At 44.9% G+C, this 19,246-nt stretch overlaps 2 protein-coding genes across 2 annotated transcripts in view; one reads left to right on the top strand and one right to left on the bottom strand.

The window, feature by feature from the left end:
- Positions 1 to 19,246, top strand: part of LOC144178698 (sulfotransferase 1E1-like) — a 326,559-nt gene that overhangs the window by 275,058 nt on the left and 32,255 nt on the right. The gene's annotated exons all lie outside the window — the stretch shown is intronic.
- LOC144180354 (uncharacterized) lies at positions 7,818 to 11,587 on the bottom strand. Its single transcript, XM_077708719.1, has 2 exons — positions 11,500 to 11,587; positions 7,818 to 8,233 (listed from the first exon to the last, which is right to left on the bottom strand). Exons 1-2 carry the CDS (start codon positions 11,509 to 11,511, stop codon positions 7,871 to 7,873), a joined length of 375 nt encoding a protein of 124 aa, XP_077564845.1. The 5' UTR covers positions 11,512 to 11,587; the 3' UTR covers positions 7,818 to 7,870.

Below are 19,246 nucleotides of genomic sequence, written 5' to 3'. Positions count from 1 at the left end.
ATGGCTTTATAGTGTCTGGGTTAGCCGTAAACCGCTCCGTAGAGTATAGCACCTGGTGACGTTGGATGACACACGTTGGACAACGTGGGGGTACGAGCGAGTTGGTAATCCATTATAACTCCGTTGAACGCAGTAAAGAAAAAACAGGACGATGAAGACAAGGACCAGCGCTACATGTTTGCCACATGTTTTTACGTGTGACTCCTGCGCGTAGCACTTGCTCCAAAGACTGTTTTTTGCCCAGCCCTGCAATTGTGAGAAATAGACCGATGGACAAAACGCGGGCGTGTGAATAAGACTATCGGCGACTTGAGCTCCAAGTGCAAATTGTGCGACAATATGGCGCGGGTCACCATATTCCATAGTAGGACCCCCATCACTTTTTCTACTCCAGAATGGTCCCCGACATGCTCATGGGTGAGAATCACTGAGGTAGCGAATCGTTATAGATCGGTGACGGTCGCGGTAGATCACGAAAGCTACCGGTTATTCGACATTCTCCTGCAGTGCTGGTCCTTGTCTCCCTCGTCCTGTGTTTTGTTTGCTGCGCTTAAAGGAGCCATGAAGAGAAAATACAACTTCATTTAATTTGAAAGAACTGGGATTCAGTATCTCACTCAGCTCCATTACAGCCACAAAAGATGTTTTTTAACAAAAAAAAAAGCAAGAAGTATTTAAAAACTTTCAAATTTTGCGCCACAGTGACGTGTTATGAGCAAGAATGACGTCACACGGGCCAACAATAAAACATAATTTTCAGTGCGTTAACTGCCCGTTAGCATTCAAGTGATGCGGTCAAATGGAAGTAGAGGCCCCATTACAGACGTCCAGTCATGTGTCGTCGCGACAGGTCAGTTAGGCGGCCGCCAATCGCACAAACAAGGTTCCGTGACGTCATAGAAAAGTTGCGGGAAATTGGCTAGGGGGTCGCGACTGCTTCACACGTTTTCGTTAATATCTCCGTTATTTGTTCGAAGATTGTGATGATATTGGTATCATTGTTATCGGGACTAAGCAGTCATTCTAATAAACCCAACTTATATTTTGTCTTCATGGCTCCTTTAAGTTACACGTTGGACAATGCGGCCTTGAGACGCAAACGCTTACCAGATATGGAGCAATGGTTTTCAAGGGGACCGCGGACCTCAAGGGTTCTGTGCAGCACTTTAAGAGTCGGCGAATTTTTAAATGACACCCGTATTTCTCGTCCTTAGTCAAACTTTGAACCCAACACAAGAAAGCCTGGAAAGAGAGCGGGAGAACTTTAATGACAAAAAAAGTCAGCCCAGCCTGAACTTGGCTTGCTACTTCCTATGGAACAAAAACAGCGGAAATAGTTGAAACACGCAAACACACAAACACCACATAAACACTAAAAGACGCAGCAACGCCCACTTAACACAAGCGAAGGGCTTAAATTAAGGTAAAGCGTACCTGAATTTTATCCAAGCCGCTTTGTCCAAATGGCGTTGCCGCATTTTCCTACGTCTGACTTCTGCGCGTATCACGTGCTCCGAAGACTGTTTTTTGCCCAAACTGCAATTGTGAGAGATAGCCGGATGCACAAAACGCGGGCGTATGAATAAGTCTATGTGCGACTTCAGCTGCGAGTGTAAATTGTGTGACAATAGGGCACAGGTCAGTATACACCTTCCTAGGGTCCCCCATCACTTTTACGGGCGAAGCCCCTTAGTGGCTGGGGCTATTGGCGTCTCCTATCGTCGTCGTCGTCGTTGTCGTAATCGTCATTCGTCTCATGTAGTCACGGTACTAAGACACCTGGAAACAGGCTTACGCTTCGCGCTGGAACGTAACGCGCACTAAAGAAATACCGAGACACTTGTTGACACCTCGTGCAAGGGGCTTCGTGCTTCAGAGACACGAAGCGTTTAGAGCAAAGCTGCATACCTCTACCTCCCAACGGTTTCATATCCGTGGGCAAAAACGCCAAGGCGCCAACTATACACTCATACACTGCATGCTTCACCCTTCCCAGGTTTCACGTTAGTGGAAATGGGCCGGGGTTTTTTGTAGTCCAGAATAGTCCTCGGCATACACGTGGTTGAGAACTGCTAAGGGAGAAAATTGTTATAGATCAGTGGCGGTCGCTAGAGCCCACGAGAGGCACCTGTAATTCAACGTTCTAGGGCAGCAAAGCGTGTAGGCAGCACAGCGCCGTACGCTGGTAAAGGGACTCCTCACTTCCATTTAAGGGGCAAGGACTGGTAGAAGGGTTCCTACTCCTCTCCTTTCTTACTCCATTTTGCGCTTAGAATTTACCCCTCACCCTCCTCAAATACCTGCCGCAAAAGCGAGAATAGCTGAAAATGCACGTGGGGTACTTCAGCATGCCATTCGCCATGCTTTTGATATCACTGCCGGGCGATAACGAACGTTGCATCTGCGTCTGATTTGTCGTTGTGACAGCAGCTCTCCATTCTTCTGAGCTGCGTGCTGCGTGATGACGTGTTTGCATAATGCCTCACTGCCTATCTGATTTCTTTTTTTCTTTTACCCTCATCGTCTGAACCGCCCTTCAACCCCCTTTGCTGTACTTTCAGGTCCTATTGATGCCAAGGAGGAGTCTTGGTGCCTTTTCGAGTGACAGCTGAGCTCCCCTCTTTGTTGTAGTGGGGAGTAAAAGTGACTGGAAGGAGCGCACGAACGTTGGAGGGGAGGAAAAATACGAGTAGTGCCGGAGGGCTTTTCGTCGCGTCGCTTCCTCGCGCTTGCCGCGACAGAAAAGAGACGCACGACGGGGAGCGGACTGGAAGTGGGGGAAAAAAAGACGAAATATGAGTGCGAAAATAAACTTACTTAAAAGGTCTCGTGGACGCTGTTACATGCGTAAAAAATCAGCAGCTTATTTTTGATGCTCTGTATAGCCTCTGCCAGTGCCTCTGAGCGATGTCGTCGGTGTAACTATTCCATGAAAAGACAACTAAGAACTTTCCCGAGAACAAAAGAATGTGATGACGTCGCCGCTCTACTTCTTTGATTACATACTCGGCTGCGAGCGCCTCTCTATTTTTTTTTTGTATATATGCGGGGCACATACTCTCTATCTGACGGCCGTCGCTCGATATCTGCTCAGCCTTTCTTTCACACATAGCCCACCTTCCGACGCCATCCCCGAGGTGTTTTTGCACAAAAAGAGGCGAAGTTCTCCGTACCGCGCTTCGGGGCCCGTTATTCAAAAGAGAGCAGCGTGCAGGGCGAACTGCGCCACCTTGAAGCTTGTCATGCTATGCTAACTAGCTTTTCTCAATTCCTTTTTTTTTTTACTTTCCACGCCCTTATTTCAGTTCGTTCTCGACTCTTGTCTCGTTTCCTTAAGAACTAGAGGGCCCTAGATTCACTGCTCGCGCAGCTTGTATGTCCTTGGTCGTTAACGTTCTCGGTTTTCCGTCTTTTTTTTTTCTTCCGACCTCTTTCCGGTTGGTTGTCGGAACCGGCAAAGGTTGCTACGCAAGGGTTTGAATGGACTGCTGAGAGCAGCGATGTGTCGGAGGGAAGAGGCGACTGGAGTAGCATCATCAGTTCTGCGGAAAAGAGGTGGTGGAGCACAAACTAGGGCGCCACTGTGTCGCGGCGCTAGCCGCCTACGAGAAACGCTTTCCTTGACCTAGCAATCCTTGTGAGCGCACTTTGCAGCACGACGTTAACTGCCAGGAAGACGTCTTCATTTTTCACTCACGGGACGGTTGCAGTGGACATTTACGATGTGCGCCACGCGCTGTCACGACACTGCCTCACGACACTGCCGTTGCTGTAGCCTAGTCTTTTGAGTACTCAGCATTTGCACCCACTACACTCGGTCGCTTGAGAAGACATGCGTCTCAAGTGCCGCAAAAACAAGCTACCAAAATGCGTATTCTATTGGCGTGATCTATCTTTATCAAATGAGTGCGCATTTCCGAGAGAAATAAAGCAGCTTTCGCGAAATTCTTTTGAAATTTTTGTCTTCTTTTTTACACAATGAAAACCTCAACGGGGCAGCCCTGTGTGTAGCTTGTGTGTAAGTGTGCGTGAGCTAGTGTGCGTGTGCGTGCGTGTGGTGCGTGCGTGAAAGAGATAGAAAGATAGAGAGAGAGGGAAAGAGATAGCGAGAGAGGAAGAGAGAGAGGGAGGGATAATACAGTTACATTACGTGAGGCACGACCTTCCCTACGACATTTCGTAACAGTAACATTACGACAGTGGTATTTTCAGGAGAGGTGCAAGACGGTGTTTTTGAGCGGCCTAAGCTTGCAGAGGAGCTTATTTAGTGCAGGCATGAAGACGAAGAAAAACAAACACAAATTATTAGTTTTCTTACTCTTAATAGGGCGAAAAAATTCGGGAAAAAGGCATTGAGCTGTGGATTTGCTGTAGAATGTAGTCACAGAAATGAATAACCATTCATTTGGCGCTTTCAAGTGCATGTATTGCCGGGTCTCCTTTTAATATTCTTGTATGTCCTGTCCATTCCCTCTGCTGTTTCCGTGTGCCCAGCGCAAAGAAAGAGAAATCGTTGAAAAATTTGAAGGCCTTCTTGTGCTCAACAAGAAAAAGAAGCTTCCCTCAAAGTTTTACAGGAGAAATATCAAATTCTTGCAGTTTCTATCATTTAGTAGAAGCGTTGTCGTCCCCTGTTCCCCAAACTTACGAGCTTCCCATGCTATAATTGGAGCCACAGTGGTGTGAAAACATTTTGTAAAACAGAGTACGTACTCGTAGTATAGTGGCAAGTTCCGCCATTGAAATAAATTTAGTGCTGTACGTAAAAAAAACATATCGAATTTATCTGCTTGCAAATGGATAGCTGAGTGTTTCAGAAAAGTAGATAGATCTTTGTGACCACAGGAAAACAACATAACCAATAATAACTGTGATGTTCATCATAGTACATTAACGCAGTATAATGCCTTTTTAGGCTATCTTTTGTTTATACCGAATCACCAGAAAAAAAAAATTGTCCCACATTGAAGTTTAATTTCTGTCAACAAACTCCGTCCCTTACTCCTAATCCCCAAATTACATACGAGAAGTGGGTGGCAGGGCTGACCAGCTCCGACCTCTCCTCCCAGCGTAGCCTGGTGGAGAGAGCCCGAGTGTCCAGCGCAGGCCGGGGTATCCCGGACTATATGACCCCCCCCCCCTCCCCCCACCAAGCGGCTACCCAGACATCAGCACCCAAGGCTGGCCTAAATAAAGTTTACTCCTCCTCCTCTCTCTCTCTCTTTCCCGCCTCTCCATTGTTGCTTCCTGCCTAAAACAGCCTCTGCAGAATTTGGATACGCGGCACAGCAGGCAAACTCGCCTGTTCTCATAAACCACTCGGGTGGTGCAAATGTTTCGACGAGCGTTCTTAGCTCAATGACTTCACACTTCGTAACACTCTATTTCCATACACCACTCCATTCCTTCGGGCTTCGCGAACTCTGTGAATCGCATAATGCGATCGGTCCTAATTCCTACGTGCATGCAGCGTGCTGTAAATGTCGTGCCTGTAATAAGATTACGGGTAATGCAGGCACCAGCTAATTGGTGAACAGAGTTCAGCGCCTGGCTTACCTATATGATTTAAGCGGGGAACACATCATATGGATGTCCACGAGAGGAAGCCTTCTAATTTTCCTGGCACGCCTAGTGGCTGGAGTACGTCGGGAGAACGCATCCGATGATTGCCTTGTCCGACCGTACTCATTTCCTCACACGGTGCCTGCAATTATGCGCGTCCGTTTTCCCCGAGATAACGGGGTCGAAGTTTGTTTGACACTTTCGTCCATTTGTGGAAGTGCGCGATGTTGGAAGCAATTGGTTCGTTCACGAAGGAGCCCGGGCTTTCATTGCGGCGATTTACATGGCGGATAACTCCGACGCAAATCTGATTGGTTAAGTCCCCTGCTCTATGTATACGGCATTGATCTATTGGTAATTCTTTTCGATTTTTTCGCGCTTAAAGCACCACAGACACGCGTCTTCAAACTGCCGTTTTGATCTGGTCTATACCCAACCTGAAGAAATGTTTAGAAGGCCGTTTAAGAAAGCATTCGAGGAGTCGAGGGAGGCTGGCTTCTACGTTATAGACAAGGGAGCTGCATCCAACGCTTTGCTCCTCAAATGAGTTGTGCACAAGAGTATAACATAGCATGTACAGCAAGGAACCCACTGCAAGTATAGTTTAGCCAACTTTTTCTCTAATTTTAAGTCTAAGTGTCGGAAACCACACAAGGTTTTTGTTTCTTTTCTTTTGGACTGGTGGTATCGGTGCAGTATATTTATTTATTTAATCACGGATACTTTAAGGGCCCATAGCGCACAACAGAAAAGAGTGGTGAAACATAAGAGAAGAGGATGTGCAGTTTTGACAACAGTGGAATGGTTAATATGCGCGTAGGACAACTTTGAACGTACAATATTTACACAACAGCCAAACAATACACAATCTGCTATGATATTCTACGAACAATACGCGTTATGTACAGTTTTGAAAAAGGGTTGTATCAGTAATGGATGCGATGGTGGCGTGGAGATGGTTCCATTGTACACTTGTTTTAGGAATAAAGGAATCATTATGTAGGTTAGTACGACAATACGGCAAGCCGACTTAGCAACTATGGTCCGTTCAAAAGGAGATATAGCGAGGCGGGGTAATAAGTTGTTCTTTTAAGGTAGGCTTATGATGATATATTTTGTTAGATAAACACAGACGAGAACGTTTACGGTGCACTGACAGGTGAGGGAGATTAAGTCGCAAGCCCACTTGCCGGCTTTCCTTTCTCACAACCAGTAAGGAAGTCACGTTGTTTACAGCGATCCATGTGCGCCACCTACCAATCTTCCTTTTTAGCGTCTCTCGGAGATATACGTTTCGCACCGTTGAAGGCCTGGCATCGTGTGTGGGACAAGGGTGGCCCAACCAGCTTGCAGCATTGTTTTTCCTAACGTACACCTCCCAGCAGAGGGGCAGCACAGGGGCTTCTTTTCACAGTTTCGGCGAAACGCATGTAGGTCCTTCTAGGTCATGCTTTACCGGCTCTGGTGTGGTGTGCACTTTCTGTGCTAAACAAAGGATCGGGGCGGGGAGCGGGGAGCTAGGATGTAAAGGAGGCGTTCTCCTTGTGATACCGTGATACTGTGCCAAGCTGACAAAGTAGGTTTTGACCGCGTGGACAAAACAAAGTGAGAAGGCAACAGCAAGCGTTCCGAGACAGATGTTGTTTGATTATGCTACTGTTGCTGTCGGTGGCTTTATACGGTGAACCAACATGGAGCCGAGCCCAGAATAGGCGAGGATGACGATAATGTGGAGATAGTTTCGAAAGATTATATCCTTGTTTTCCTCCTGCCCTGCATGCCCCGTCCTCCTTTTCTTCCTGGAGCAAAGTCCTGTGTACGCCGCTGTATCAAGGAAGGCTTCTAATATTACAATATTACCCGCCGCGGTGGCTCAATGGCCAAGGCGTTGTGCTGCTGAGCACAAGGACGCGGGTTCGATTCCCGGCCGCGGTGGTCGCTTTTTTGATGAAGGCGAATAGCGAAAACGCCCGTATGTGCGAGATTTCGGCGCACGTTAAAGATCCCCATGTGGTCAAAATTAATCCGGAGCCATCCACTACGGCGCGCGTCATCGTCTGCGTTGCGTCGGCGCGTTCTTCTTCGGTGAACAAACAGTTATATTACGAAAAGGTATGTTTTTTTACTGCTCCGGCATAGTGTGGCTAGAAAATAAAATTTTGTAATATAAAGAAAAGACTAGTCAATCACTAGGTAAGGCAACAGGCGGCGTTGGGGAAGTTTATGAAAAAAGCGGTAACCACTGAAAGTGAAAGTAGAAACAGATGTTTTATTAAGGCACAGCACTCACACAGGATGGCATTGTCTTTTAGCCATGATAACCATGACCATATCCTCCGTATCCACCGTGACCATATCCACCGTGGCCATATCCGTGGGCATAAATGATTTTTTTAAATCCATATCCATGGCCATAGCCGTGGCCACCGTAGCCGTGGCCGTAACCGCCGTAGCCTCCGTATCCACCATAGCCTCCGTAGCCACGTCCATAGCCTCCGTAACCACGTCCGTAGCCTCCGTAGCCGCCATATCCGCCGTATCCACCGTAGCCCCCGTAGCCTCCGTAACCGCCGTAACCACCGTAGCCGCCATAGCCGCCGTAGTGCCCCAGTCCGTAGCCGTATCCAGCATAGGTGACAGCAACAGCCACGCAAAGAACAGTAAGCGCGAGCTGTAATAGAAAAAATAGTTTTATGTGCCAATGCCAATTCTAAACGACCATTTCCGACTGTGTTACCATGTGACCACTCACTGAAATATCCACATAAAAATACTCCTCACACCAGACAGCGAGCCGAATTCTCCTATGAGCGAAACTGTGAGAGCTTAGATATCTCAATTGATACCCACGTCGTAGACACGTCGGTCACGTGACTTGCAGTGCTCAGTGTCTTACATCTTGGTATTTGTTCGACTGTCCACTTCTTTGCACATCTGATCGTATCACCTGTAGTTAGTATATCTTCGCTCAACTGAATCACTTTAGCCGAGACCCCCAACTTCAGTGCTCGTATGAACAATGCACACGTAAAAGTAAACGTTTGGAAGGACGGGGAAGAAAATTTTTCGGATCCTCGGTTTGTGAATTTTCACCCATCTGATTAATCATTTGACTAGTTAGTTGAAGTCTAGAGCATTCGTCTGTGCGCAAGGTGCAACTGAATGAAAGGCGTCATGTGTCATTTGTGGCAGCCACGCCAACTGCTATTATGACGTCACACTAGTTTTCAAGTTGTCTTCATTCTGTTTCAGCATTATACACTGTAATGTTTGTGTTTTTCTTGGTTATTATCTACTTTCCCGCTGTCCACCCAGAGGTATTAATTACTGCTTAAACATTAACTAGCGATTCCTCTCAATATAGCCGTTGCTGCGTACATGCATGTATATACATCCTCCAAAAAGCACACCTGCACTATTTTTTGAGCCGCCTAACACTAGCATATTATTTAGTACCTTAAAGCGAAATATATTCCTTCCAGCGCCCTATAAAACTGATGTTTACACCTGTTACTTCGTAGCACCCTCATGTTCGGGTGCCGGAGTTGATTAATGGGTGAGAAATCTTCAACGCAATCGTTCTGCACCTTAGGTGCATAAAATTGTTTACTATACGACGTCAGCAAATTGGCGCGGAAATGATGTATGAGAAAACGGCCCTTTCGAGCGTATTCTTCTAGTTAAAACCTCCAAAAGCACCACAAAAAAGAACACAGAACTTTTCCATTCACTCCGTACTTTTATGTAATAAGGCAACTAGATAATGCTTACAACACATTTCAATTTCTTTTTAACTACACTGTGTAACTGTATGAAGCTGCCTCGTTCTTTTATCTACACTGTTATCTACACTATACGGAACTTTCGATTCACCCTCATTGCATATTTAGCGTTTTACATATAGCATCAGCAACTCTTATAGCCATTAATGTCATTAATGATTTGGTAGTCGTAATTACAATACGCTAAAGCTATGGTTTCAGACCTAATTTTGCTCTCTTAACTGATTACCGTAATTGTTCGCCTACAGCTTAACACTATTAATTTATAAGGATTCGGTGTAAATTAGCCACAAACTACGCTCGTAGCCATCACAATGAATAACTTGGCGGCAGCCCAACTGGTTTGTGAAAGGAGTTTACGCTCCAATGTTAGAATGTATACAAGAGCCATTTTCCGTTATTCTCTCCTATATGTGCGATACGGAAAGAAATGCTTCTGCAGTTAAAAATGTATATTTGTAACAGCACTCCGTACAACCGAACTCATCTTTAATATTCTGATGAGCCCTAAGCAAAATCTATAGTGATAGCGCTGCAAAACTTTCAGTGTGGTCCCTTTTGTAGGCGGCTTCTCGCAGAAACTAGGAAGGAACTGAAAGTTTGCTGAAATTTCTTTGACAAGCAGCCAGTGAAAGTCAGAAAAAAAAACGGGCTATTTCCAAATTTTTGCGGCACTAAAAAGTTGGAGGGAGGGATCTTAATTTCCTTTTTGATTGTCGCTTAGAAACAGCTATTTTGGGTTGATCAGCCGTTTTATAAGTTATTATCCGATGCAGCTCTGTTGCTGATATGTGAGTAGATGACGCTGTGCTCGGCTTCAGAGTCCGCGAACAGGCTTCGAATTTCACCGATTTCTCATGGGTTACCATCTTATAGTGTTTCCGCAATAATAACAAAAGAAACATGGTAAGTTCTGCCGAACTCGCAATAATTTATATCTCGCCGCTTAATGAGTTGGAAAAGTGCCTTTAGAGCCCAGAGTCAGCCTTACTTTTCCGCCCCATTACGCTGATCCCCGAAATAACTAATGCGAGCCAAGAGTCATCATTTTACCATTTTACAGGGCAGTTTTGTACCTGCATAGCCTCGTTAATCGCCTTGATTACCTACTCATTGCTTCCCAGGAAGCTTAGAAAGCAGCATACTATATGAAATATTGAAATATCAAGTACTCCTCAGGGCTAACGAATGAAATTTTGCGTACATGCGCTTTCCCAGTGCTCCATAAATGTTTTGCAAGATAGGGAAAGAGACTTTCCAAAATGTAGCTTTTCCTCTTTTTGAAAGCAGGAAATGAAGCTGACTTATCCGAAACCTTTGAAAGCTTCCTAGTTGTTGTTTTTATCGGAAGAGACCAGCTTATCTTTGTCTTCCTCTTACAGCCCGACGCTAGAAGGCCATCAGTACCACTTTTGAGCCTCTCGGAAGGATCAACTTCTCAAATGTCAAGCTTGTTAAGTTTGCGGCGGTTGTGAATTAAAGTGTAGTTTGCATTACACCAGCAAACTTTATTTATAGCGGAATCAGTGGGCACAGCTCGAACGAGGCGGAACGTATGCTTACCAATACTTTCTCTACGCCAAGAGCAAGTGTTTGCACTTGTGAGTGAATAATTTGGCGAACCTGAATGTTTGACTGCATTTTTGCGCTGCTACGCCCCTTGAAATTTTTATAACTGCGAAGCCCCAGTTAAAATACCAATGAAATATTTCGTGTATTTCTTTATTACAACTTTTACCGCTTACTCAAACCATTTTTCGAAGCCCTTAACGCAATCTAATGTCCAGTGTTACCATACGTTTGCCAGACGATTAAGTCATATTGTCTTTTAAATAATGACTTTTAAGCCATTTGAATGCCCTGAAGTTTAATCTTATAAATTAGCTCGTTTCGTTTTTTTGCTGCCAGAAACTTCATTTAATAGCGGTCGATGATACTTCGCCCCGTATTCGCCTTCCTCTGCGTCTTTATCTTTACTTCCTTATATGTAACCTACCACACCGATTTCTTAATAGGTCATCTACTACCGCCGGTGATGAAAAGAAAATTAAGAATTACCCCAGCTGCTTTACCCTATACAGCTTACGTTTCCAAGGAACCTTTCAGAGGCATAGCGCACCCATATAGGTACTAAGCGTAACACACGACCACTCACCACAGCCTTCATGTTGTTCGGACGGTACGGCGGCTTTTCCTTGTTCACGACTCGAAGAGGGCGAAAACCACGCTGTGGAGGAGATCATTGGGGGTTTCGCTTTTATACCCGCACTTTCGCCCCTGACGTCGACACTCGACACACGGCCAGACCGGACCAATATCCGGAACTATTTTCATTTCTCCGCCGCCGACCTGCAACCGAAGCGGTAAGCACCCAGCAGGTCGTGTTCCAATGGCTGGTCTCATTGTCAGGAATTGACGGTAACCTTGCGTCGCCGCCTTCTCCTTTCTTTCTTTTTTTTTCTTCTATCTTTACTTCCGAGCCGCCCGCACCGCGAAAGCTCGCTGAAGCATTTCACCCGATATGCTGCTCCCAATTGTCAGTGTCTTAAACAGCCCCGTCCTTCGAGGGGCCCCGTCAACACAGACCCATTGTTGTTCTCGTCTCAAGCCATCCTGAGGAATGTGGTGAAAATTGACAGCTATTCTGCTAATAGCGGCGTTCTAGATGCCTTTTCGACTCGCCCAGCCAGTATGCTTCACAAATGCTTGCCTACAAAACGTTCTCTTTCTGCAATAGGAATGACTTAGGAATTTTAACAGGTGCAGATTTCAGGCTAGTAGCAGTTTTTTTTTTTTCAGAAACGATTAGTCTTGAGTTATTTTTTGTAATTCAACGTACTCTCGCGCAGGTAATGATTGAGGTGCAATCTTTATTTTCGTGGAGTTTTAAGTATAGCGCGTTGCTCTGCCAGGTTTTGCAGTCATGTTATTACCTTTAAATGTATTCGCAGTAACTTGAACAACGATTTGTACAAAACTGTTGAAATTTCTGCAACTTTCTTCTACTGTAATTATGTCTAAGTCGAGTCCTTGCTCTCTACAAAATATCCCGTTCTGGGGTGTTTTTAATAGATCCCTCAGCGACCGGCGATTTGAGCGGGAAAGCTGTAGTGTAAAATTTCCTATGACTAAATAGCGGCAATGGGTAACTGTAGCGGCCTGCCAAACAGATTAACACAGAAACACACAGAAACTTATTTTTTTTTGTACATGTAAAAATATTACAATTGTTCATGCCTCATGGTAGGAGGAGATGGTGGTAATCTGTGCACTTCTTCCCATGCTTTGAGGAAGTAGAAGGATTTTGTCGTGGAAATGGTGGGCTAATATACGTTTATTTATTGATCTTTTATTTCGTTGATGCATGCGAGAAATCAGAATAACTAATGGCTTGGAAGTTCCAGCTGCGGCAGCCTTTATTAACTATGTTTGATCTGTTCGGCAAGCGCGTCAGATTAGGAAGATCCCCGAATAATAGCATACCATTTATGACCAAGCAAGTAGCGTGCGATAACCTGCATTTGTCTTAAGCTTTTATTCTTTCGTACCGGCATCTGCCAAAATGCACTGTAGATGCATGGTATTTATGAAGTGACGTTGTTTCAATTTTGGCTGAAGGGGCGGCACAACAGCTATATACCTTTTTATCTATACAAAATGGCTTGTAAAAGCTACGCTGCGACCAAAATATGGTCTCCGAATAAACGAAATCTGGTCAGTAACACGCAATATACGCATAAAATATGAGGTCAGTGCTTTATTTGCAGAGGATGGCCAATATTAGCTTAGGTGACACATTTCTTGCCCTCGTGTGTAGCAGCTGTCGTGAAGACGACGGATGTCGAGGTGGCGAGTTCATGGGCTGGCCGCGTTCCTGCGGGCGCCGCCACTTAGCGCCACCAATAGCCAGGCCAGAAGCCGCCGAAGCCAAACCCTGTACCGTAGCCGTAGCCGAAGCCATTGCCATATCCGAAACCATAGGGAAATCCATATCCGAATCCACCGGGCCAACCATAGCCGAAGCCACCTCCATACAAGATACCGGCGGAGACAGTGGTTAAGACAATAGCCAGTGCAGCGAAGAATACCTAGAAAAGAAGAAAAGTGGCAGGGAACTGAGTAGTGCTTGAATCAAGGCGGAAATTTGGGCGAATCGGAATACGTTCATCATTCACAGCGTAAAAGTAACGGACACTAGTAACTAATAGACACCACAAAAGCTGAGCGTTTGTGGTGTTTATAACTTAGTATTGTTTGTTCATTTTACGCTGTGCAAGATGTTCCACTAAGTGGGTGGACATGAAAGAGTTAAATTATGTCAGGTGAGAGGGATTAGAGCGCAAGCAAAAAGGCAATACAGAAACTTCGGCAAGGGTGCCTGCATTCTCCACTAGTTCTGGGTACAATAGCATTATGTTACCACGGAATTTTATACTTTTAAGAACTTCCCATTATACTGCAGGCAAGACTTCGCATCTGTACTGACACGTTTCATGTACTAAAGAAGCATTGATAATCGAAGAGCGCAAAACATTTGACTGGAGCGAGTGTTTATGGCCAAACTGTGGTTCTCTTGGTTTTTTACATTCACGTTACGATAAAAGCAGCGCACAAGTCTAGTTCCCAGCATTCATTCCATTGGCACGGAAGCATTCAGTCGCTTCCGTCATAACCAGCCTTTGGGTGTGCTTCAGAGGAAACAAGTGGCACGTAAACAATACAATGAAAAGAAACAGTTCTAGCACAATATTTTTCTTCTTCCGGTGTAATTCCGCTGGTTATACCAGAGAGTTGAAGTTTCGAATGACACCTACAATGCTGGGGGTCTCTGCAACAATTTACGTTTTGCAACGTATAAAATGGTTCGGGTTGGGTGGCCACTATATACTTGAGCTAAATATTACCACTCTACGCACATCACACATCCACACAAACAAAGGGAACGAATTTATGTACTGGTTCTCTTTAAAGTATAGGAATTTATGGCGCGCTTGAGTGACCTCCCACCATCAATACCGGAGCCATCCGTCGGCTTTCTTTCCGTTGCAGCAATAGACGCATTTGAAAAGCCATCCTAAAAAAAATAGCAACTCAAGCAAAGCGCATGTTGTAAAAGGTATCTGCTGCGATGAGTAAATCACACGCGCAGCAGTGCACGGACCAGAACTAAAGCTTTCCAGTATTTTCGCTTTCTTACTGTGTCCAGTATTGTAGACATTTGTTTTTCTCATGGGGGTTGGGTTTACGAGTTTAAGAATTTAATTCGGCCAACGCAAACCAAGAAAGGGATTCTGCGTAGAATTTGAAGTCATGCCGGTCTTACCAGTGCCTTCATCCTGTACAGTCGGTTAATCCCCCTGCACAGACGTCCAGGCTGTGTCTGGTGTTCTCCTATCTCCAATATTCGGCATTTATATAGCCGTCCCATCTCGTAGTGTCATCATAACTACCTCCTCGCTCTCCCTGTATAAAAAAAACGAGGAAATGCCTACACAAGCGCAGGGGAATTCAGTTGTCGGAGGTTACTTGAAGAAACTTCGAAGCCGCGCAAGAGGAGGCACTTCCTCGCTGATGTTATCTGTCTTGAACGCTCAACCCCCCTGCATGAAATCGCCGGGGCGTTTCCGAAACGGTGTTTCGGAAGGCAGGCATCTAGGTTTTTTCTCCCATTTCAGCGTAGCGTTAGTAACGGACGTCGCTTAGTTCCGCCTGCTTGGCTCCCGCCTCGACCTCAGCGCAAACACAAGTCTGCGAGTTTACTGCCTTGAACAAACAGCTTTGTATAAGAGCCATGTAAACGAACGGGAAGTTTGCAACGTTGACAGGAAGCGGGGTAGGCGTCACTTTTTGTGTCCCTCGCTCCTGCCGGATTCCTCAGTGCCTGTATTTTCGCGCGGCTTGTTCACCTAAATGTTTGTCTCTCTTGTTCACCTTGCTTTGGTTGTTGGAGATTCGACTGATCTGGTACATCACTTATGTAGCCAAACTGCTAGCACGCATTTTTTGTTGTGTGGTGATCACTTAGTTGTGAACCCCTGGACGGCTGTCATATTAAAACTTTTTTCTTCGCAGATCGTTCCAACTGGCACCCACATCAACAAAACTACTACCCTAAATAGCATTCATTAGGCAGATTCTAGAATATGGAAATACTGTATGGTTTCCTCATGCCGTGATAACATAATGAAAATAAGAAAGGTACAAAGGAAGGCCATAAGATTCATACATAAGAAATTTAAACGGGCTGGTTTACCCACTACCCTTCTAGCTGTTTCTGGGCTTCCCACGCTCGAAACACGGGCGAAGCCGGCACGTTTAGAATTTCTTTATCAACTCTCACATAATTATGAAAAAATAGACGTTTCAAAATACGTTAAATATTCGCAAACACGAGCTACCCGGTACAAACATACATATAATTTATTTGAATATAAACGTAACAACGATGCTCCTTTTTTTCCAGTTTCCATCCACGAATGGAATCGGTTAACACCTTTCACCACTAACTCCGGGTAATTGTCTGATTTTTTATCAAGAATTGAAAATGACGTCCCGTAGCATCTTTAAAATGTCGTTGCTTTTCTGTGACAAGCAAACCAGCAGGCACTTACACTTTGTGTAGATAGTTGTGCATATAGTGTATAATGTTAAATTACCATTGTTATTGTTCTCATGAAAATTAGCCTGTACTTGTAGCACTTTGTGTATGGTGTGCATAATTGCTGTTGTTTGTAAGGGTCAAAGTTGCTGATTTTCATTTTTACCTATTTTTTTTATCCTTAAAGTGTTTAGTGTTCTTTGTAACTGTATATTGTACTGCCCGCCTGCTATGGTCTCTGTGGAGACTGGCAGTATTGTAAATATGCAACTCTGGCAGTAATGGCAATTCTGGGTGCATTCTGCCTTGGGATTTTTCCTAGGAATTTATGACCTAATTACGAAATGTTCCCCTTCTATGCGGTACCTAATTACAACAGGCCTGATGTGTATTTCAGGTTCAAATCTACGTCAGCGCGCCAATGTCATGTTTTACAAATTTGACCGGAGTGCCGTAGTTTCAATAACAGATAATCTCTTACCTTACCTTCATTGTATTCTCAGAGCCTACCACTATGTTTTAGAAAGGTCTTATTATTGTGTGAGCTGCCTGCCATGGCCAGATACTTCCATCGAAATCCCCCATTGACTGCGAACGGGGTGTGTGTCAACTTGACTTCCTCATTAGCGGTGGCGCGTCATGTGGAGGGGAACAGGGGTACGCGGGGGGCTGACGTTTCCATGGGCATGCAACGACCCGCCGTTAGCGCTAACGTTACGCTTTGAGGCCTAACGGTTTTCCCCAGTACCCACAATTTCTTCCAAAATGAGTTTGAGGTTGCTTGGTGCCGTTATGCTCCATCTAACGTTATACGGCCCTGGAGAAAAACTGAAACTTTGAAAGAAATTTGAAAGAAGTACACATTGCTATCTCACTCAGCTCTATTCCAGCAGCGAAAGAAATATTTAATGCGTAGCATTCCTCGCCGAGTACCCCCCCCCCCCCCCCCAAGACCGTGTAACGCATTGCATTTCCACAAAAATGCCGATATAGCGGAATTTCCGCCTGTAATCGTTATAATAGAGTAAAGAGAGATAATTGGTCGAACAAAGTTTTGCAATGCTAAAAAATAAGAAAAATTGGGAACAATTACTCAAAATGGCGTAATAATGCACAATAATGCAGATTTCGCAGAATTTCCACCTGTAATTGGTATACTAGCGTAAATAGAGGTAACTGGTGGAACAAAATGTTGGAAAACTAGAAGACAAGAAAAATATTAAAAATTCACGGAAAATACCGAACAGTGTTGCACCCTGCATTACCACAATGATGCAGATATCGCAGAAGTTCCACCTGTAATCGTTATAATAGCGTAAATGCAGATAATTGGTGCAATGAAATTTTTGAAAAACTGAAATAAGAAAAACATTAAAAAAAAATGATGGGAAATAGCGAACCGCATAAGGCCCTGCATCTTCACAATAATGCTTATTTCCCGGACGGTGCACTTGTAATAGTTAAAATAGCATAATTGGAGATAATTGGTCTAGCAGAATTAAAAAAAACTAAAACAAACAAGGAAAATATAAAAAAGTGCGGCACAGGCCGAACAGTGTAATTTCTTTTAGTTAAAAAAAATGCAGATTTGGTGAAAGTAACATGTGTAATCGTTATAATAGCACAATTGGAGGTTGGTCTGACACAATTTATAAAAATAAAAAAAAATTCGGCTGCAAAGAACACACACTCAAGACAAGTGGCATAAGAATGCTACGCATCAGTAGACAATTCTCTGAATTTATGCAGATTTTTGAAAACCGGAACAGCGCACCAAATATTGATCGACTTTCAAATTCCGCGCAATAGGGACGTAATATGGGCAGGAGCGGCGTGTTATGGACCGGCGCTAAAAAAAATTTGTCAGTGTATAAACTGCTCGTTGCCATTCAAGTGATACGATAAAACACAACTAGAGACCCCACTACTATCGCCCCTCAGTCATGTTTCTTGGCGGTAGGTTAGGTCGGCGGCCGCCAGTTGTAGAAACAAGAGTCTGTGACGTCATAAAAGAGGTGCTGGAAAGTGGCGTTGGAGTCGCCACTGTTGTATAGTTTTCCTCCATATCTTGATTATTTGTTTCAAGTTGGCTATAAAATTGCTTTTTTTTTCGCGGGGTAGAACAGCCTTTTTAAAATCGAACTTGTATTTTGTATTCATGGCCCGTTTAAGGCTGACTATAGCCCTAACAACTTAACCAATAAGGTAGAATGACGACACCAGCAGCCGTTGGAAGCTGGTTGGGGCAGTTTGGAAATTTTATTCTAGTAAAAAGAAACTTGAGAAAGGAACAGGCAGAGGGAAGTCTCCATCGGTTCTTGCCGTCCGATGAGGGCTAGGAGCCCTACTGCCCTGGTGGTTTTTACGGTTAGTAAGAAGGGACTGTCCTTTTGCTCCTCTGTATCAGGGCGGGGAAAATAGGCCTCGCATTGCCCTCAAGTTCTACTGGGTCATCTCTGGGTGTTGGGTAATTTCCGCAAGGTTGCCCGTATTAAGTGTGGTAGTGTAGCTCGCCCGGAGCACCAAAGACATTTGTCATGGTACACATCTCGGGGTCGTTACGGCTGCAGATCATTGTGTTAGCGAAGGTATTCTACTGTACAAGTCGCCATACCGTAGACGGCCACTCTGTGCAAGGCCACTTCTTCAATTCGAATCTGACTGCGGCGTCACATAGCAACATAAAATTCTCAGAAATCCACCCAGGGTCATTGACAAGGGACAATGACAGTAGCCCCGAGAGGCTCATGGCTGATTCACTATTTCCCATTGACGGCGACGGCAAAATTCCCACCAACACAGATGATTTCACGAGCCTAGGCTGATGCGTGTGTAGATTCCTTGTGTGCGTGTTTTTTTTTTCGCGTGCTAGTATAAGCATTCGGCACCCGTAGGTTTATTTTGTGCTTTCTTTCAATACAGGAGCTATTGTCTGGTGAAAAGTATTAGGTGCGGAGCACCTTAGGACCGCACAATGTCCTGCCGCGTCCATACGCATAGCATTTACAATCGCGAAAAAATCACACAAGCACCGGAAGGTTCGAGCCTGTGTCTGGTAGACCAGGCAGAGTTAGTGTCAGTCGTCTTACCCATTGGGCTACGATCGTGAGTTAGTGCACGAGAGTCAAACTGCTTACTCCCTCGCCTGTAACGGTGCGGAGTACCTTAGGACCTCCCCATGTCCGTCCGCGTCCATCCGTGCGCACACCACCATCAAGCGAAAATCAAGCGAAATTCGATTTGAGCCGTGAGTTGCACTTTCATTTAGGGAATAATCAAGGTGCAACTCACGGCTCAAATCGAT

The sequence above is a fragment of the Haemaphysalis longicornis genome, unplaced genomic scaffold (assembly GCF_048455015.1).
Source record: "Haemaphysalis longicornis isolate Haplotype H1 unplaced genomic scaffold, Haemaphysalis longicornis Haplotype H1 scaffold_4, whole genome shotgun sequence".
Taxonomy (NCBI): domain Eukaryota; kingdom Metazoa; phylum Arthropoda; class Arachnida; order Ixodida; family Ixodidae; genus Haemaphysalis; species Haemaphysalis longicornis.
This window is presented reverse-complemented; position numbering and strand designations above follow the sequence as displayed.